Below are 13,751 nucleotides of genomic sequence, written 5' to 3' on the forward strand. Positions count from 1 at the left end.
TAAAATAAGTTAAATTCTGGTTGATAACACGGAGGGTTTTAATACACTTTTGTTTTTTCACCCAATGTTGTTTCACTCTTAAGTCATTAGAATCAGGTTAGTGGTAAGGAGTTTGAGTAATATACATAAACTCATCATATACACAAATCTTAAGGCCACTACTTTACACAGAAGACTAATTACAAACAATTATACAAATATATGAGTTTATAAAATGAAATAATCCTACAGATTGTAAATATATTGTGCCAATGATGCATTATATTTTTTTCATTTATTTTTGGGCTAAAGTAAACAACTTAATACATTACAAATACATGATATACTTTAACACATAGTTTCATAAATATAATACATACACGAATCCTTAAAGTAAAGCTTCACCATAGTAGTTACATAAGAGCTTATTTACAATACACACTAACAAGCTCATAAAAATATTCCTACATAATAATAATAATCTACCAGAAATCTCACTAGACAGCTTCAGCAAAACCGAGTTGGAGATTTCCATAGTCAAAGATAGTGTGATACACCCTCATAAAAATATCACCAAGAATCCTTCAGAAAAGAAAAAGGACAGTTTAGAACATGATATATTATTGTATTACAAGTATGGTTATTGTGTACTAAGCAATTCAGATGTATTTATGCATATAAATCCTAGCTTAATTGGCAGAAACCGATATTGCTAGGTTGGAACACCATCACCAGGATTCAAACCTTGATAGTCACAGTTGTGTGTGAGTTTCTAGTGGTTATTACCACTTCGTCTACGGACCAAATAAAAAAAGTATATTTATGTATATAATTAATGTTGTAAGAGCGACATACCAGAGAGGACCCCTTGGGGGAGGAATGTCAAAAGCAATAAACCCACTAAGACAGACTTGTGTAAGACCTTCTCCAGTTTTCAAAATATACTGAAAAAGTACAAAGCATTTTCAAAACCACTAAATAAATAAATTGACGAAATCAAGAGTTATCAAGATTTTCAAAAGCTAACCTGCTCTGGACTGAGGACGAAAGATTTATCGCCGATAGTAAACGAAATGTTCGGCAATTGATAAATACTATTGCAGTCTACTACGGACTCTCCGTTTGGACTTGGCAAGCTCTCGCACAGCTGCAAATAATCGAACAAAGTAAATCAATGCATCATGTAATAAGATAAATCTAAATAACTAGGGTTTCTGGGCAGGATCATTCGAAAGGCTCACTTGATTCACGTAGTTGAATATTCTATCTTTGGTTGTCTTTCGTTTTAGTTGATTCTGGATCCAAATCACAAGCATCTGACAGGAAGAGCACAAAGCAGTATCTTTAGCCGATAACTCTCCCTCTTCCTTTTCAGTCACCATCTCAATTCCCATGCTGCATATGGTTCAAAGAAATGATAGAGTTGGTATAAGCCAAAATCTTGTAGAATCGCAATGCTAGAATAAGAGAATTTTCTAACCTCTTTGATTGATCTCTTTTGGCAACACATAAACCAACTTGTGAACATACATCACTGGGTCGTACCTGAAAATCGAGATGAAACTCGTTTAGATTGCATAACGGGAAAGAGCAAAAGAGTGCAAGTCAAGGCAAAAAGAAAAACATTAAAGGGTGGGAAAATAACATACTCCTGCGACCAAGAGATCCCAAATCAATTCTCCATATTCAGTAACAATTTCCTTACATTCTACACTCAGAACCCCTTCAGCTCCAATAGCATGGTTGATTTCGGTCACAACAGTCTGAAATTAACTCGGTCAATAAAAAGTATAAATAAAAAGGTGTGAGTAATATTTGAAAAGATGTGAGTGCGTACAGTTGGACCAGCAAGCAAAGATGTTCCTGAATCTACAATAGCAGCACAGCCACCTTCGCAGACACCTAAAATTAGCATTGACATGATCCACAATTAGATGCATTTTGTAATCAAATTTACAATTACCAAAAAAAGTCTAAATCACTCCCTTATTTTTCAGTATTCCCCAAAATAAAACCATCATATTGTTGAAGAACAATGTAGTCACCTGTTGAGAAACCTCCAATGAAAAAATCTCCCATTTCAATCTGAAAAAGGTATATCTTCATGTTAAGTTTTTCTGAATTAAGCTATACATTTGAATAGAATTTATGATCAAACTAAATTTCGTTTTTTCGAACCTGCCAGTAACCTTTTTGAGTGACAGGAACATATGTATGTTTTCCTTTGTAGTGATTGGGATCAGCACCCCCCAAAATCAACTCACCACCCTTTTTAGCTTTTGAATTTCCATTGAGCCAAAAAGAGAACACTTTCTCACTTACAAGCTTTTGTTCCACCATTTCGTACCTGTGATTTATAATGAATCACTGGTTTATCTACTGATATAAACACTTGTGAGTTTGTTTGGAAGAGCTTATAAAACAACTTATGACATATTCATAAGCTAATTTCAGCTTATTTCTATAAACTCTATGATAGCTTATGAAAAGCTTATAGTTGATATGAAAATAGTTTGAATTTATTTTATCTTGTGTTATAAAGTAACATATAAATAAGCACTTATATGATAAGCGCCTATGATATAAATGCACAATTAAGTTGTTTACCCAAACATGACTAATTTAAAGGACATATCAGACTCACCAAACTGGAAAAACAAAGGATAGGTTGATACATACCATACTGGGACAGCATTTTCAACAGAGATCTCCTGAAACCCAAGCCCAAGTAATCCATCAAACTTCGCTAGCACAAACGAAATACTTCCTTCACGGGTAGTCTCAATGAAATCCTACAATTTCAAGGACAACGTCATAGTTAAGTCAGTAAGAATTGATGTATAACTAACTGTGTACAGTATTTCTTGATGCACAAGCTCGTAGATAAAGAAACACTCACCACATCCTTGACAACAATATCACCAAGTTTAACATTATCTTGACTGAAAAAACCAGATACTGCTCCAGATCCATATCGTATTTTACACGATGTTCCTGAATTGACAACGAAAAAAGGATATTCAAATGTATTAATTGGCATTCATACTGAAACATGTAATTTACACTTTGAGTCATTTCATCTGCCACTAAAACTGAATATGAATATAACTAACAATAACATGACATTACCGTTTTTGGTATATGTTTTGGATTTCTTTGACTTGTACGAACGATGGGTGAGGCAGGCAAGCTATAAGAGAACATTAGTTAATAAGACATACAAATGTAAACACATACTCGTGACGAGTGACGACGCGGAAGTTAAGATGAACTTACAGAAAAATAGCACTTCGACGATGGAACCCAAAGGTTTGAACTACCGGTATCAAATAAGACATTAAAGGTCTGAGGGGGTGAGCCAATTCCAATTTCTCCATAATACTGAGCATCCAAATAATTATTCAAAGGCACTCTAGCACCATCGGTTAGTTTCCCGGTGTACTGGTCATATACGCCCAAAACAGGTCTGCCTGACCTTTGCCTTTCTCTTACAATTCTAGCAGCTTTAATACTATCAAGATCAAGAGTTCTCTTCTTCAAATCAATTCTCATAAATCCATAGGAGAAAGAAGGAAGAAGTGAGCATGTTAAAGCCCACAAACAGCAAGCCACCAACAAATACTTGTGGTCCATAGGGAAAATCTGCTAGACAATGTAAGAAGAAAGTAAGTAGAACCGCATATAGTCTCAAACTCTCAATTCTAAACGCAGAATCAAAAAAACTGATTTTGAGTGAATTGATATGTAAAATTGATTCTGGTTAAAAGTGAGTCGAATGTAAAGTGATTAATGTTTTAATAACTTTATGCAAAATTGAGTTGAACAATAGTCAATTTCAATGTAAAAATCACGTTTAAATTCAAAAATTACAAATTCTAGCTTTAAGTAGAATCAATTCATGAGGCATAATCAATTATATTTTAGAAGAATCAAACATCTCAAAATCATTTCAAAATCAACTCTACCACTCTAAAATTGATTTTGACTCTTCCAAAAGCTAAACCAAACATACACAAAATGCATCTATGCTTGTAAAGTTCTAGTCTTGTCTTCTTCATTTTTCCTCCATCTATTTATAGGTTATTTATTGATCTATAAGAAATTGGTTTAAGCCACAAACATAAAGATCATAGAAAACAATCTCAAACAAACAAACAAAAAGTAACTTTTTTCCGTAATCATATTCATATTATACAGATTCACGTCATCCATAAGCTGAATATTCAAAAAGATGCATCATCAAAACTCAAAAGAACCAAAAAGTGTGAAATAGAAAAAGAAGAAAAAATCATGTTTATTTATACAACAACACAACTAACATGAAAATCTATGGAAAATTGAAGAGAAATCAAGCAGAGCTGAAGTGAGAAAAAAGCGTTACCGTTAAGAGCGTAGAGGTGGTGAAGGAGAAAGTTGAAGTGAGTAGATGCTGAGTTTAGAGTTAGTTGAAGAAGAAACAAAAGTAGGAAGGTGTCGAGAAACTGTGGACACCTGTTCGTACAATCAACCAATGGATATACTTGGATACTCTAAAATACACATGTTTATTTATATGTTTATAAGTATTAAATACGTAAGCTCTATGAAAAAATATCTACGAATGATAAAAGCGATGCCCCATGCCCTCTCTTATTATTAACATGTCATAAATCATTTTCTTTTTTATAGGTATGACAAATAAATGTTATTATTAATTTTGTTTGGCAACATTAAATGCAAATGTATTTTTAAACTTCCTCCAAACTTACCACTCATTCATTGTTTTTGCCACCTCTCAATGTTTTTTCTTCTAAATTTCCTCCAAACTTTTGTTTGTGCTTAAAAGTGGGGTTCTTGGGCCCGGCCAGGCTGGGCACATGCCCAGGCTCTGGCCCAATTTTTTTTGGGTCTGAAGGTTAAAAAAAGTTCAAAAAATAAAAGAAAAAAAATCAGAAAGGGCAAAACAAAGAGGGGAAACGGGAAAAAAGAAAGGGTAAGAAAACGCAAGCTTGGAGTGGTCCACCACCACTGTCACCACCGGTGCGCCTCCCAACTCTCCGTCGCGCCTTCGCCACTGCCACCACTTGCGTGCCTCCCACCTCTCCGTCTCCTCCCTCCGTCGCCGTCGTGTCTCCCGTCTCAGAATCCAAAACCATTCTTCTCCCTCCAACTTCAAGCTTGAATCTTTTCATCTCCATTCTCCAAGGTTATTTCTTTTAATTCTGGAATTTAAAGCTTGATTTAGGGTTTTCACTTTGTAGTTTTTCAAGTTTCTCTCTTAAAACTTGAAATTCAAATTCACAAGGTTCTGTTGTTGACTTGTTGTTCTTCAAATTCACAAGGTTCTTCCGTGATTTAAAACTTGTTTTTCTGTTTGTTATTCTTCAATTTTCCAAATTGATTCTATATAAATTATTTCTGCCAAGGTTCTATTGTTGACTTGCTGTTGCTAATTTCTAGTTTTCTTGATTCATTGGTATGTTTAATGTAAGTTTCAAATTGTTTATACCACTATATTTGAAAGTGACATTGTAAACTTTACTGGCTAGTGAGTGGTAAATAATACAATTAAATTAAGTGTTCTATAAATAAAATTGTATCTGTCCATTTTTGTTGGAAAACTTGAAAGTTAATTTTGACTCTAACATCATTAGACTCTAAGGAGGAGTTAATTTTGCTTCATTTTAAAATATATTAATTGAGTATTAACTTAAGATCATTTAATTTTAGAGACGATGAGATTTTTGGTTGTCAGAGCAAATATTGAGAATGTGAATGTTGCGCTACCGGAATCTGAATCAGAACCACTGCCTAATGTGATTAATGAGTTTAACCCAAATAAGATTGTGCGCTATCCAGATCGTAGGAAACCAATTAATGAGTATGTTTCGGATATTCGAGATCAAGTGAGGAGGACATATATATTGAAGGGTCCAATGCAACCATATTTACTAAGCTTTTCTTGTACTCCATTTGGAAGTGTTAAAAGAACATTTAGTAAATCATGGTACAGTGAGATCAGTAATGCAGTTTATTGTTTTATATTGATTGATGACTATTTATATATTATATACAATGTGAATTTACGGTATTTGAATTTTTGCCCAAGCTTTAAAATTTTTCTGGCACCATTAAGCAGCTTAATGATCAATAAACATTCCCCTTACTCTTTTACTTTCTTTATCTTGTAGATTCTCACACACTCATATTGGTCCGTATCACAAGTTCCTGTTGTAAATCTAATGTCTCTTATGCGTTGCTCCAATTAAGTAAGGCCTATCTAATGCCACTACTTTTCACGATGCCAATTATATCTCATCCTAATCTCAAGTTCCTGTTGTAAGCATGTTAAATGGGGATAGGTTGTAATGATTTAATAGGGAACTTATCTTAGCCAATGGCGGTGGTTTAATTTGTGGTTTGTTCTTGTCTATTTTAAGTTTTTAACTAACCAAGGAAGCAGTTTTGTTTTTGTGAGTTGAAATCTGAATTTGATTTTTTTTTTGTTTTCTGTCTCTTAGGAACCTGACCTGAAACTAGCCAAAATATTATTGCATTTGTGTTTTTTTTGGTCATACTTTTCATCATCTCTGTATGAATTACTAGGATTTTCAATTTTGATTAGTGTTCTTATAATTCCGAGGATGATAATAATACGAGAGGTTTTCCTTACTGTATTTAGTACTGGAATTTTTTGTCACAAAAATCTAGTACTGCAATATTCAAACTCAAAGATTACAATTTTTTCAATTCTTTTTGAAGTACTTTTAGTTTATACATGCATTGAGCTTTTTGAGTGGGATGGCCCATAGAATAAGCTAGGCCAATTTTGTTTTTGTGAACAGTTTTATTAATGAGGTATATGGGCTGGCCATAGCCCACAGATTTGTGAGATTTTTGGCCCTGACCCCACATGGACTACAGCTGGGTGTTCTAATACGATGTTACTGCAGGTTACTGATACAATGTCACTGAGGCGTTTCTTAGGCTATTCTGATGGCGAGGTCATGAGGTCTGATGCAAAACCCTGTTCTAGACTAATGAGACACACAGCTGGAATCTTTAGTGTTGGTGGAGCATTGGGATTTTGGGTGCTTTGCAGAATGCATTATGGTTAGTTCTACTTTTTGCCATTGCATTTTTTTCTTTCTGTTCTGCATCTATTTCTCTCAGTCTCCTGCAGGCTATAGCTTTTGAAAGTTCAGTTCTAATATATAAATGTCTTGAGCTCTGCTTTCTGACGCGTCTTCCAATATGTATTGCATGATTCGTGTTATAAATTTCTTGTTAGTATGTGGTTACAACTTACAAACTTTGAGCCCGTGCATATTTCTAATCCTTGTTTTTAATTATTCATACAAATATTGCTACTTAATATTGCTTTCGTGAAGATGATGATCAAAGCAAATACAGCACTATGGTGCATTTGCTTGCTAACTTAAAATAAATAGAAAAGGCAACAAAATCACTTTATCATCTGTAAGCCAACATGAGTACATGACTATTGCAATTTTCTGCTCTGGTCTTTATGCCTTTCCAAACTGTTGTTTCTCCGCAACTGAATTGAGCGAGTAGTCGTTGCTATTTTGTTTCTCCTAATTTCCAGGTCATGGACACCTAAAGAATAGATATTAGCTGCTTCTTCAATCCTTCAAGAGTCAATTCAGACAGCTTTTTCAAGAAACACTAGCTGAAAATTAAATGTTTGTTCTATATTTTTCTTCTTTCCACTAATGGATCATGATGCTCCCAACAACTTGCTTTGTACTTTCACTTGTATTGAGTTTATTTATATATTTACACTTAATATATTTTTTAATAATAGTAAAATATTTATCACAAGTTCACATTCCATTTTTCACAATCTCTTGGTCTTCTACTACAGTTAATCGAATTCTTGCTTTGCTGGTCATGCAGGTCCTCGAATTACAGTTCCAAGGAGTCTTCGTTGGGCAGCATGTGGAGCTGTAACCGTCAGTTCAAGCACAGCTTTGCTGGTTCGTTTGTTTAGTCCTGAATGTGAGCCCCAGAATATAGCTGCTTATGACAATAAAAAGTAGTGTTAGTAACTCCCCTTTTCCCCCACATACAGAAATAGGGAAATGATAAAATTTGGGAGCGTTGTAAGAATGAAATTGCATTACTCTTTTAACTTTATAAACTACATCAGTGGGGCTACAAATATCTTGCATCTATAAGTTTTATGGTATAGATGAACCTCTTATGGCATCCCGAGGCGAAATTAGGCGGGTTACTTTCATAAGTTTTGGAGCTATTACACTTGCGAAAGTATGTTTTGTACTTTAGTTTTTCTAACTCATTTTTTAATACTTCCAAAATAGTTATTTGTAATTTCTATGACATGTTCATCATGGCTACTTTCTTTTAGTACACTAAATATAACAACCACAATAAACATATTTTAACACGTAGTAGACCCCCAAAACAGTTTTATGATTTTATGGACTTGTCACTTTCTAATTTCCTTTTTATATTTTTGGGGGTTAAATGTACAAAACCCTTGCAAAGGGAGCGACATTTGGTTCACTATGAAATCTTGATCAGTAGATTATGGAATCTTGATATTTGCTGAGTTGGTCATGAAGATGACTTTTTATTTAATTTTTGCTTTATTTATGTCATGTTGAAATTAATTGAAATTGTTGACGGGGTTAAAATGAATGTCACTCACTTTGCATGAAAATTAAAAGTTAAGGTTAGGGTGATTTCCTAACTTCATTCTTAATTGTTAATTGCTGCAACAGCTAGAACAGCTAGGAGTAGGTGCAAGTTCAACTAGGATGTGGGTGATAAAACTCACATTTTTTGTGGTTCATAAAAAATTCACACGGAAATCAACCATTGAACATTTAGGGGTCTGTTATTTTAGATTATTAATTTTCAGTTCAATTGAGCATTGCTGTAGCCATTGGACTAAACTACTAAGAGCCAAATGACTTCAAAATTTACTTTACAATGAGAATTGTTGTCCAATGGATTGACTCTGCTGAAAGAATTGAGAAATACAGTAGAAAATAGGGCACTTGGTGGTAATAGATAGAAGAGAGAGGACGAAACATTGAACTAGATAATCCTTGTGATCAATCACAAGCGCATGCAAGAAGATGAAATTTAGTGTTGTTACAATGCCGGTGGTCGATTGACAAGTGATAAAACTTGCAAAACATTCTCTATTGAATCGTGCGTAAGGTGCCTTACCTTTGAATCTTTGAAATCAAACTGTATAGATATTGCAGGAGTATCAAGACATGTTAGTTTTTCCTTATTTATTTAGCCAACATTGAATATTACAGAAATAGTAACTCAAAATAAAAATGCAGTACTATCCCAATGACAATTGACCATGAGTGGAAAATGAAGCCACAACCATTCTTTTCTTCATCTAAGTCTAAAATACATTGGTACATCTTCCATGCGTCCCTTTAAAAGCAATTATTCAACGTCATTTGAAATGGTCCTATTTTCCTTGTCAAAAAGAAAAAAAAAAGAAATGGTCTATTTTATCTAAAAGATTTCTTTTGAAAGAAAAATAAAATATCTAATAATTTATATATATGCCGGACACAAATTGATTCCTGATAGCTTTGCATATGTCGCCTAATAATTTATAAAGAATCTGCATGGTGGTTGAATAAAAGAGATAAGATAAGTTTACATCAACCATGTTTAATTTTTATTTCTAGTTTGCCAAGCCTATAAAATACCTTATCCTATCCACTAAAAAAAATTATCAACTTAAGCATGATTTGGGTATCCGGAACATATACACACCTTCTGTATTTAGCACCTCTAAAAAATCTTACAAAGCTGCTTATGTATCTTAAAAATGATTACTACATCATATTTTGTAGTTTTTTTTTAATTAATCAGATTACCAGATTAGGAGGTTTTATAACACACTCATCTTATGAATTAATCATGGTTAGTTAGTGGAATACATGGTTAGTTAGTGGAACACGACACGACATCAAATACAATGAAAGAAATAACAAAATATTGCAAATGGTTATCAACATAGTTCTATGCGCTATATTCGTGATATAATGGAAGATGAAGACGTGAATAACAAAACAAACCTTCTTAAAAATAAAATAATAAAAAACAAATAAATAATTAAATAAATTGCCACTACAAGCTTTTCAGTAGTTGCTAATTCCGTCATCATTTTCTATTTCTTCAAATCTCATCACTCTGATTTTCATTCTCATTCATTCTCTAATGGCCTCTCACGATCAAACTCACACAAACGGCACCGTTTCAAAGAAACCCAAACTCCGTCCCTCTCAAATCACCGACGCCGAAATCCAAACCGAATTCTCCCACCACGACCCCACCGTCGCGCGTCTCAACAACGGCGCCTTCGGTTGCTGTCCATCCTCCGTCCTCCGCGCCCAACGCGAATGGCAGCTCAAGTTCCTCCGTCAGCCAGATCACTTCTACTTCAACTACCTCAAAAAAGGAATCCTCCACTCCCGAACCATCATCAAAGAACTCGTCAACGCCAACCACGTCGACGAAATCTCCATCGTCGATAACGCCTCCACCGCCACCGCTATCGTCCTTCAGCAAGCCACATGGGCTTTCCACGAAGGGAGGTTCAATAAAGGAGACGCCGTCGTCATGCTTCACTACGCTTACGGCTCGGTGAAAAAAGCAATCGAAGCGTACGTCACACGCGCCGGCGGACGAGTCATCGAGGTTCATCTCCCCTTTCCGATCACATCCGAAGACGACATCATCCGCGAGTTTCGTCACGCGCTGGAGAAAGCAAAGAGCGAAGGTAATAACAATAAAGTCAGATTAGCGGTTATCGATCATGTAACTTCTATGCCGAGCGTGGTGATTCCGGTGAAGAAATTAGTTCAAATTTGCAAAGAAGAAGGTGTTGATCAGGTTTTCGTCGACGCGGCGCACGCCATCGGATGCATCCCGCGCGTCGATATGCAAGAAATCGGAGCAGATATTTACACAAGCAATCTACATAAGTGGTTCTTTTGTCCATCTTCGGTCGCGTTTATCTACGCTCGCAAATCGGCTAATTCATTTGATTTGCATCACCCTGTTGTGTCACACGAGTACGGTAATGGACTAGCAATAGAAAGTGCATGGATTGGGAATAGAGATTACAGTGCACAATTAGTGGTTCCTACTGTTATGGAATTTGTGAATAGGTTTGAAGGTGGAATTGAAGGAATAAAAAAGAGGAATCATGATCGTGTAATTGAGATGGGTGAAATGTTGGTGGAAGCTTGGGGGACACATCTTGGGACACCACATAATATGAGTGCGAGTATGGTTATGGTTGGTTTGCCTTCTTGTTTGGGGATTATGAGTGATTGTGATGCTATGAATCTTAGGACATATTTGAGGGAGTTTTTTAAGGTTGAGGTTCCAATTTATTTTAGAGATGGGGTTGGGGAAGTTGGAGGTGTGACTGGGTATGCTAGGATTTCTTATCAGGTGTATAATAAAGTTGAGGATTATTATAAGTTTAGGGATGCGATTAACAAACTTGTGAGTGATGGATTCACTTGTGCTGATCTTAACACTTCAACTAATGGTACTGTGGTCTAGTGATTACCATGGTGTTAGCAAGAAAATGTAACATTGTAATGTGTAGTACTATTTTGCAAGTACTGAGTTTTTGTAAAATAAAATAACACTTTGGTGGGTTGTCTGTAGGGGTGATCGTATCCGAACCAATCCAAAAGCAAAACCGCAAATCGAACCAATCCAAACCGAAACCGCAAAAAACCGCGTTTGGTTTGGATGATTTTGGATGGTTTTTTGACTGAACCGCACGGTTTGGTTTGGTTTGCGGTTTTTATTTCACGAAACCGAACGGAACCGAACCAAACCGCATATTTAACTTAAGTTTTAAAATTTTATAATTAATTTATTATCTTTCCAAATTCAATTACGCACAGCCACATCTAACGTTTTGAATTTTAATAATTAATTTATTAAGTTAAGTTTTGGCATAATCCACTTAGTTTTTGTATTTTATATATATATATATATATATATATATATATATATATATATATATATATATATATATATATATATATATATATATATATATATATATATATAATTCTCTACTGTGTCTAATATATGGATTTCATTTATAATGTATTTTTAGTTCTCTACGGTTCTTGTAATATAATTTCTTTTGTATGGTATTATATTGACATTGAATTACTTTCTTTTTTCCTTTTATTTCAGTACATTTTTATTTTATAGTGTAAACCGCAGTCAACCGAACCGATCCTAACCGCATTGGTTTGGTTTGGTTTGGTTTGGATGACTTTTTAAAAATCAACCGAACCAAACCGAACCGCATGCATTTTTATCTCGCGGTTAGGATGACTTTTATGCTCAAAACCGAACCAAACCGCACCGCGAACACCCCTAGTTGTCTGACACACTATGTGATGCTACTTGAGATTTTCAATATGAATACCAAAATTTTATGGTAATTATTTTGGAAGTTTTTTAATTTTTTTTTTAAATTAATATCTGCTCTTAAGGCCATAAACAACTAGCGTTCTATCTTTAAACTTTGGATGTTATAACGAGATCGAATGATGAAATGCGCACATCAGTGAGTGACAGAATACTAAGTTATGTATGGGATGTCCTAGTACTGGAGAATTTCAAACCTCTGACACTATGTCATTTAAAGGGAAGAACGTCTCCCGGGAGAAACTAGTATACTCTAACATTTAAAAGGAAACACGACTCCCGGGAGAAACTAGTATCAATAAACACACATATGGCAACCGAAGGAGCCACAAAACCACTCGAGTAAAAGCTACTCTTAAAGTACCCAAAAGTAGAAAAAACTTTGGTGTTACGAAAACCCATCCTATTATTGGTCAGTGGCCGGATACTCAAATATCTCCGAGAAATTGGTACATCAATTTTTGGAAGTAAACATCATAATATAACGACTACATTCTTGTTCAAAGATGGGTAACTAAGAAATATCTAGTCTTATTCAACAAAGTCATGAAAGAGGTTTCCAATCTCAACCAAGAAATGTTCTGGAAGGATTTTAAAACAAGCTTAAAGACTGAAAATTTTAATGAGTCTCTGGCCTATTAGCCATTTGATAATGTGCAAAAACTAATTAATAGAGGCATAATGACACATAAAGGAATGGGAGATCAACATAAAGAAAGGAAACAGAGACACAAAAGAAAGAGTCTCATGACATAAGGACTCACCAAGGCTAATAGAAGGACAAGTGAAACGCATACAACACTACAAACCAAATTATATGATGCATAACATGAGGCATGTAAGTTACCAACAACAAGACATATAAACCAAGTGTTGAAAGAAATCTTTCATACACACAAAGTTGATATGAGTCTACCAAGTTGAGGGACCATATGGACCCGAACAAAAAGCCTATTGTGCGCCTATCATGACGTAAAAGACCATGGCAATAGAAATTTTTTATAGCATAATAGAGATTGAAAGGCGTGCTTCTATGTGCAAACAAGTTTAGATAGTTGAGTCAACAAGATTAAACATCATGAAAATCATCAAATAATATGCATGAATAAAATAATTAACAAAGATGAAATAAATAAAATAATGCAAAAGAAAAATAATAATAATAATAATAATTAACTGCCCCCCATAGGTCTGAAAGTGTAAATAAAGGTGAAATAAATAAAATAATGCAATAGAAACAATAAAAATAAAAAAATAATGGCCCATGCAGGTTCGCAATAGAAACAATAAAAATAAAAAAATAA

The 13,751-nt window shown here is 34.6% G+C and overlaps 3 protein-coding genes across 5 annotated transcripts; 2 read left to right on the forward strand and 1 right to left on the reverse strand.

The window, feature by feature from the left end:
- Nucleotides 1–241: 241 nt before the first annotated feature.
- LOC131644014 (aspartic proteinase-like) lies at nucleotides 242–4,517 on the reverse strand. Of its 2 annotated transcripts, none has more exons than XM_058914390.1 (14): nucleotides 4,361–4,517; nucleotides 3,256–3,621; nucleotides 3,109–3,169; nucleotides 2,879–2,973; nucleotides 2,659–2,771; nucleotides 2,158–2,326; nucleotides 2,025–2,064; nucleotides 1,817–1,881; nucleotides 1,629–1,742; nucleotides 1,460–1,524; nucleotides 1,221–1,374; nucleotides 1,007–1,126; nucleotides 835–923; nucleotides 242–561 (listed from the first exon to the last, which is right to left on the reverse strand). In XM_058914390.1, the coding sequence occupies exons 2-14, from the start codon at nucleotides 3,610–3,612 to the stop codon at nucleotides 477–479; spliced, it is 1,527 nt and encodes a 508-aa protein (XP_058770373.1). In that variant the 5' UTR covers nucleotides 3,613–3,621; nucleotides 4,361–4,517; the 3' UTR covers nucleotides 242–476. The 2 variants fall into 2 exon arrangements, with proteins under 2 accessions (XP_058770373.1, XP_058770374.1); XM_058914391.1 differs by having other exon boundaries at nucleotides 3,256–3,624; nucleotides 4,361–4,501.
- Nucleotides 4,518–4,741: 224 nt separating this feature from the next.
- LOC131644016 (uncharacterized) lies at nucleotides 4,742–8,336 on the forward strand. Of its 2 annotated transcripts, XM_058914396.1 has the most exons (4): nucleotides 4,742–5,164; nucleotides 6,150–6,227; nucleotides 6,912–7,071; nucleotides 7,876–8,336. In XM_058914396.1, the coding sequence occupies exons 3-4, from the start codon at nucleotides 6,924–6,926 to the stop codon at nucleotides 8,016–8,018; spliced, it is 291 nt and encodes a 96-aa protein (XP_058770379.1). In that variant the 5' UTR covers nucleotides 4,742–5,164; nucleotides 6,150–6,227; nucleotides 6,912–6,923; the 3' UTR covers nucleotides 8,019–8,336. The 2 variants fall into 2 exon arrangements, with proteins under 2 accessions (XP_058770379.1, XP_058770378.1); XM_058914395.1 differs by lacking the exon at nucleotides 6,150–6,227 and having other exon boundaries at nucleotides 4,749–5,164.
- A 1,725-nt stretch (nucleotides 8,337–10,061) lies between these two features.
- On the forward strand, nucleotides 10,062–11,658 carry LOC131644015 (probable L-cysteine desulfhydrase, chloroplastic). Its single transcript, XM_058914394.1, has one exon. It carries the CDS (start codon nucleotides 10,198–10,200, stop codon nucleotides 11,551–11,553), a length of 1,356 nt encoding a protein of 451 aa, XP_058770377.1. The 5' UTR covers nucleotides 10,062–10,197; the 3' UTR covers nucleotides 11,554–11,658.
- Nucleotides 11,659–13,751: the final 2,093 nt, after the last annotated feature.

This window comes from Vicia villosa, linkage group LG1 (genome assembly GCF_029867415.1).
Source record: "Vicia villosa cultivar HV-30 ecotype Madison, WI linkage group LG1, Vvil1.0, whole genome shotgun sequence".
Lineage (NCBI taxonomy): Eukaryota > Viridiplantae > Streptophyta > Magnoliopsida > Fabales > Fabaceae > Vicia > Vicia villosa.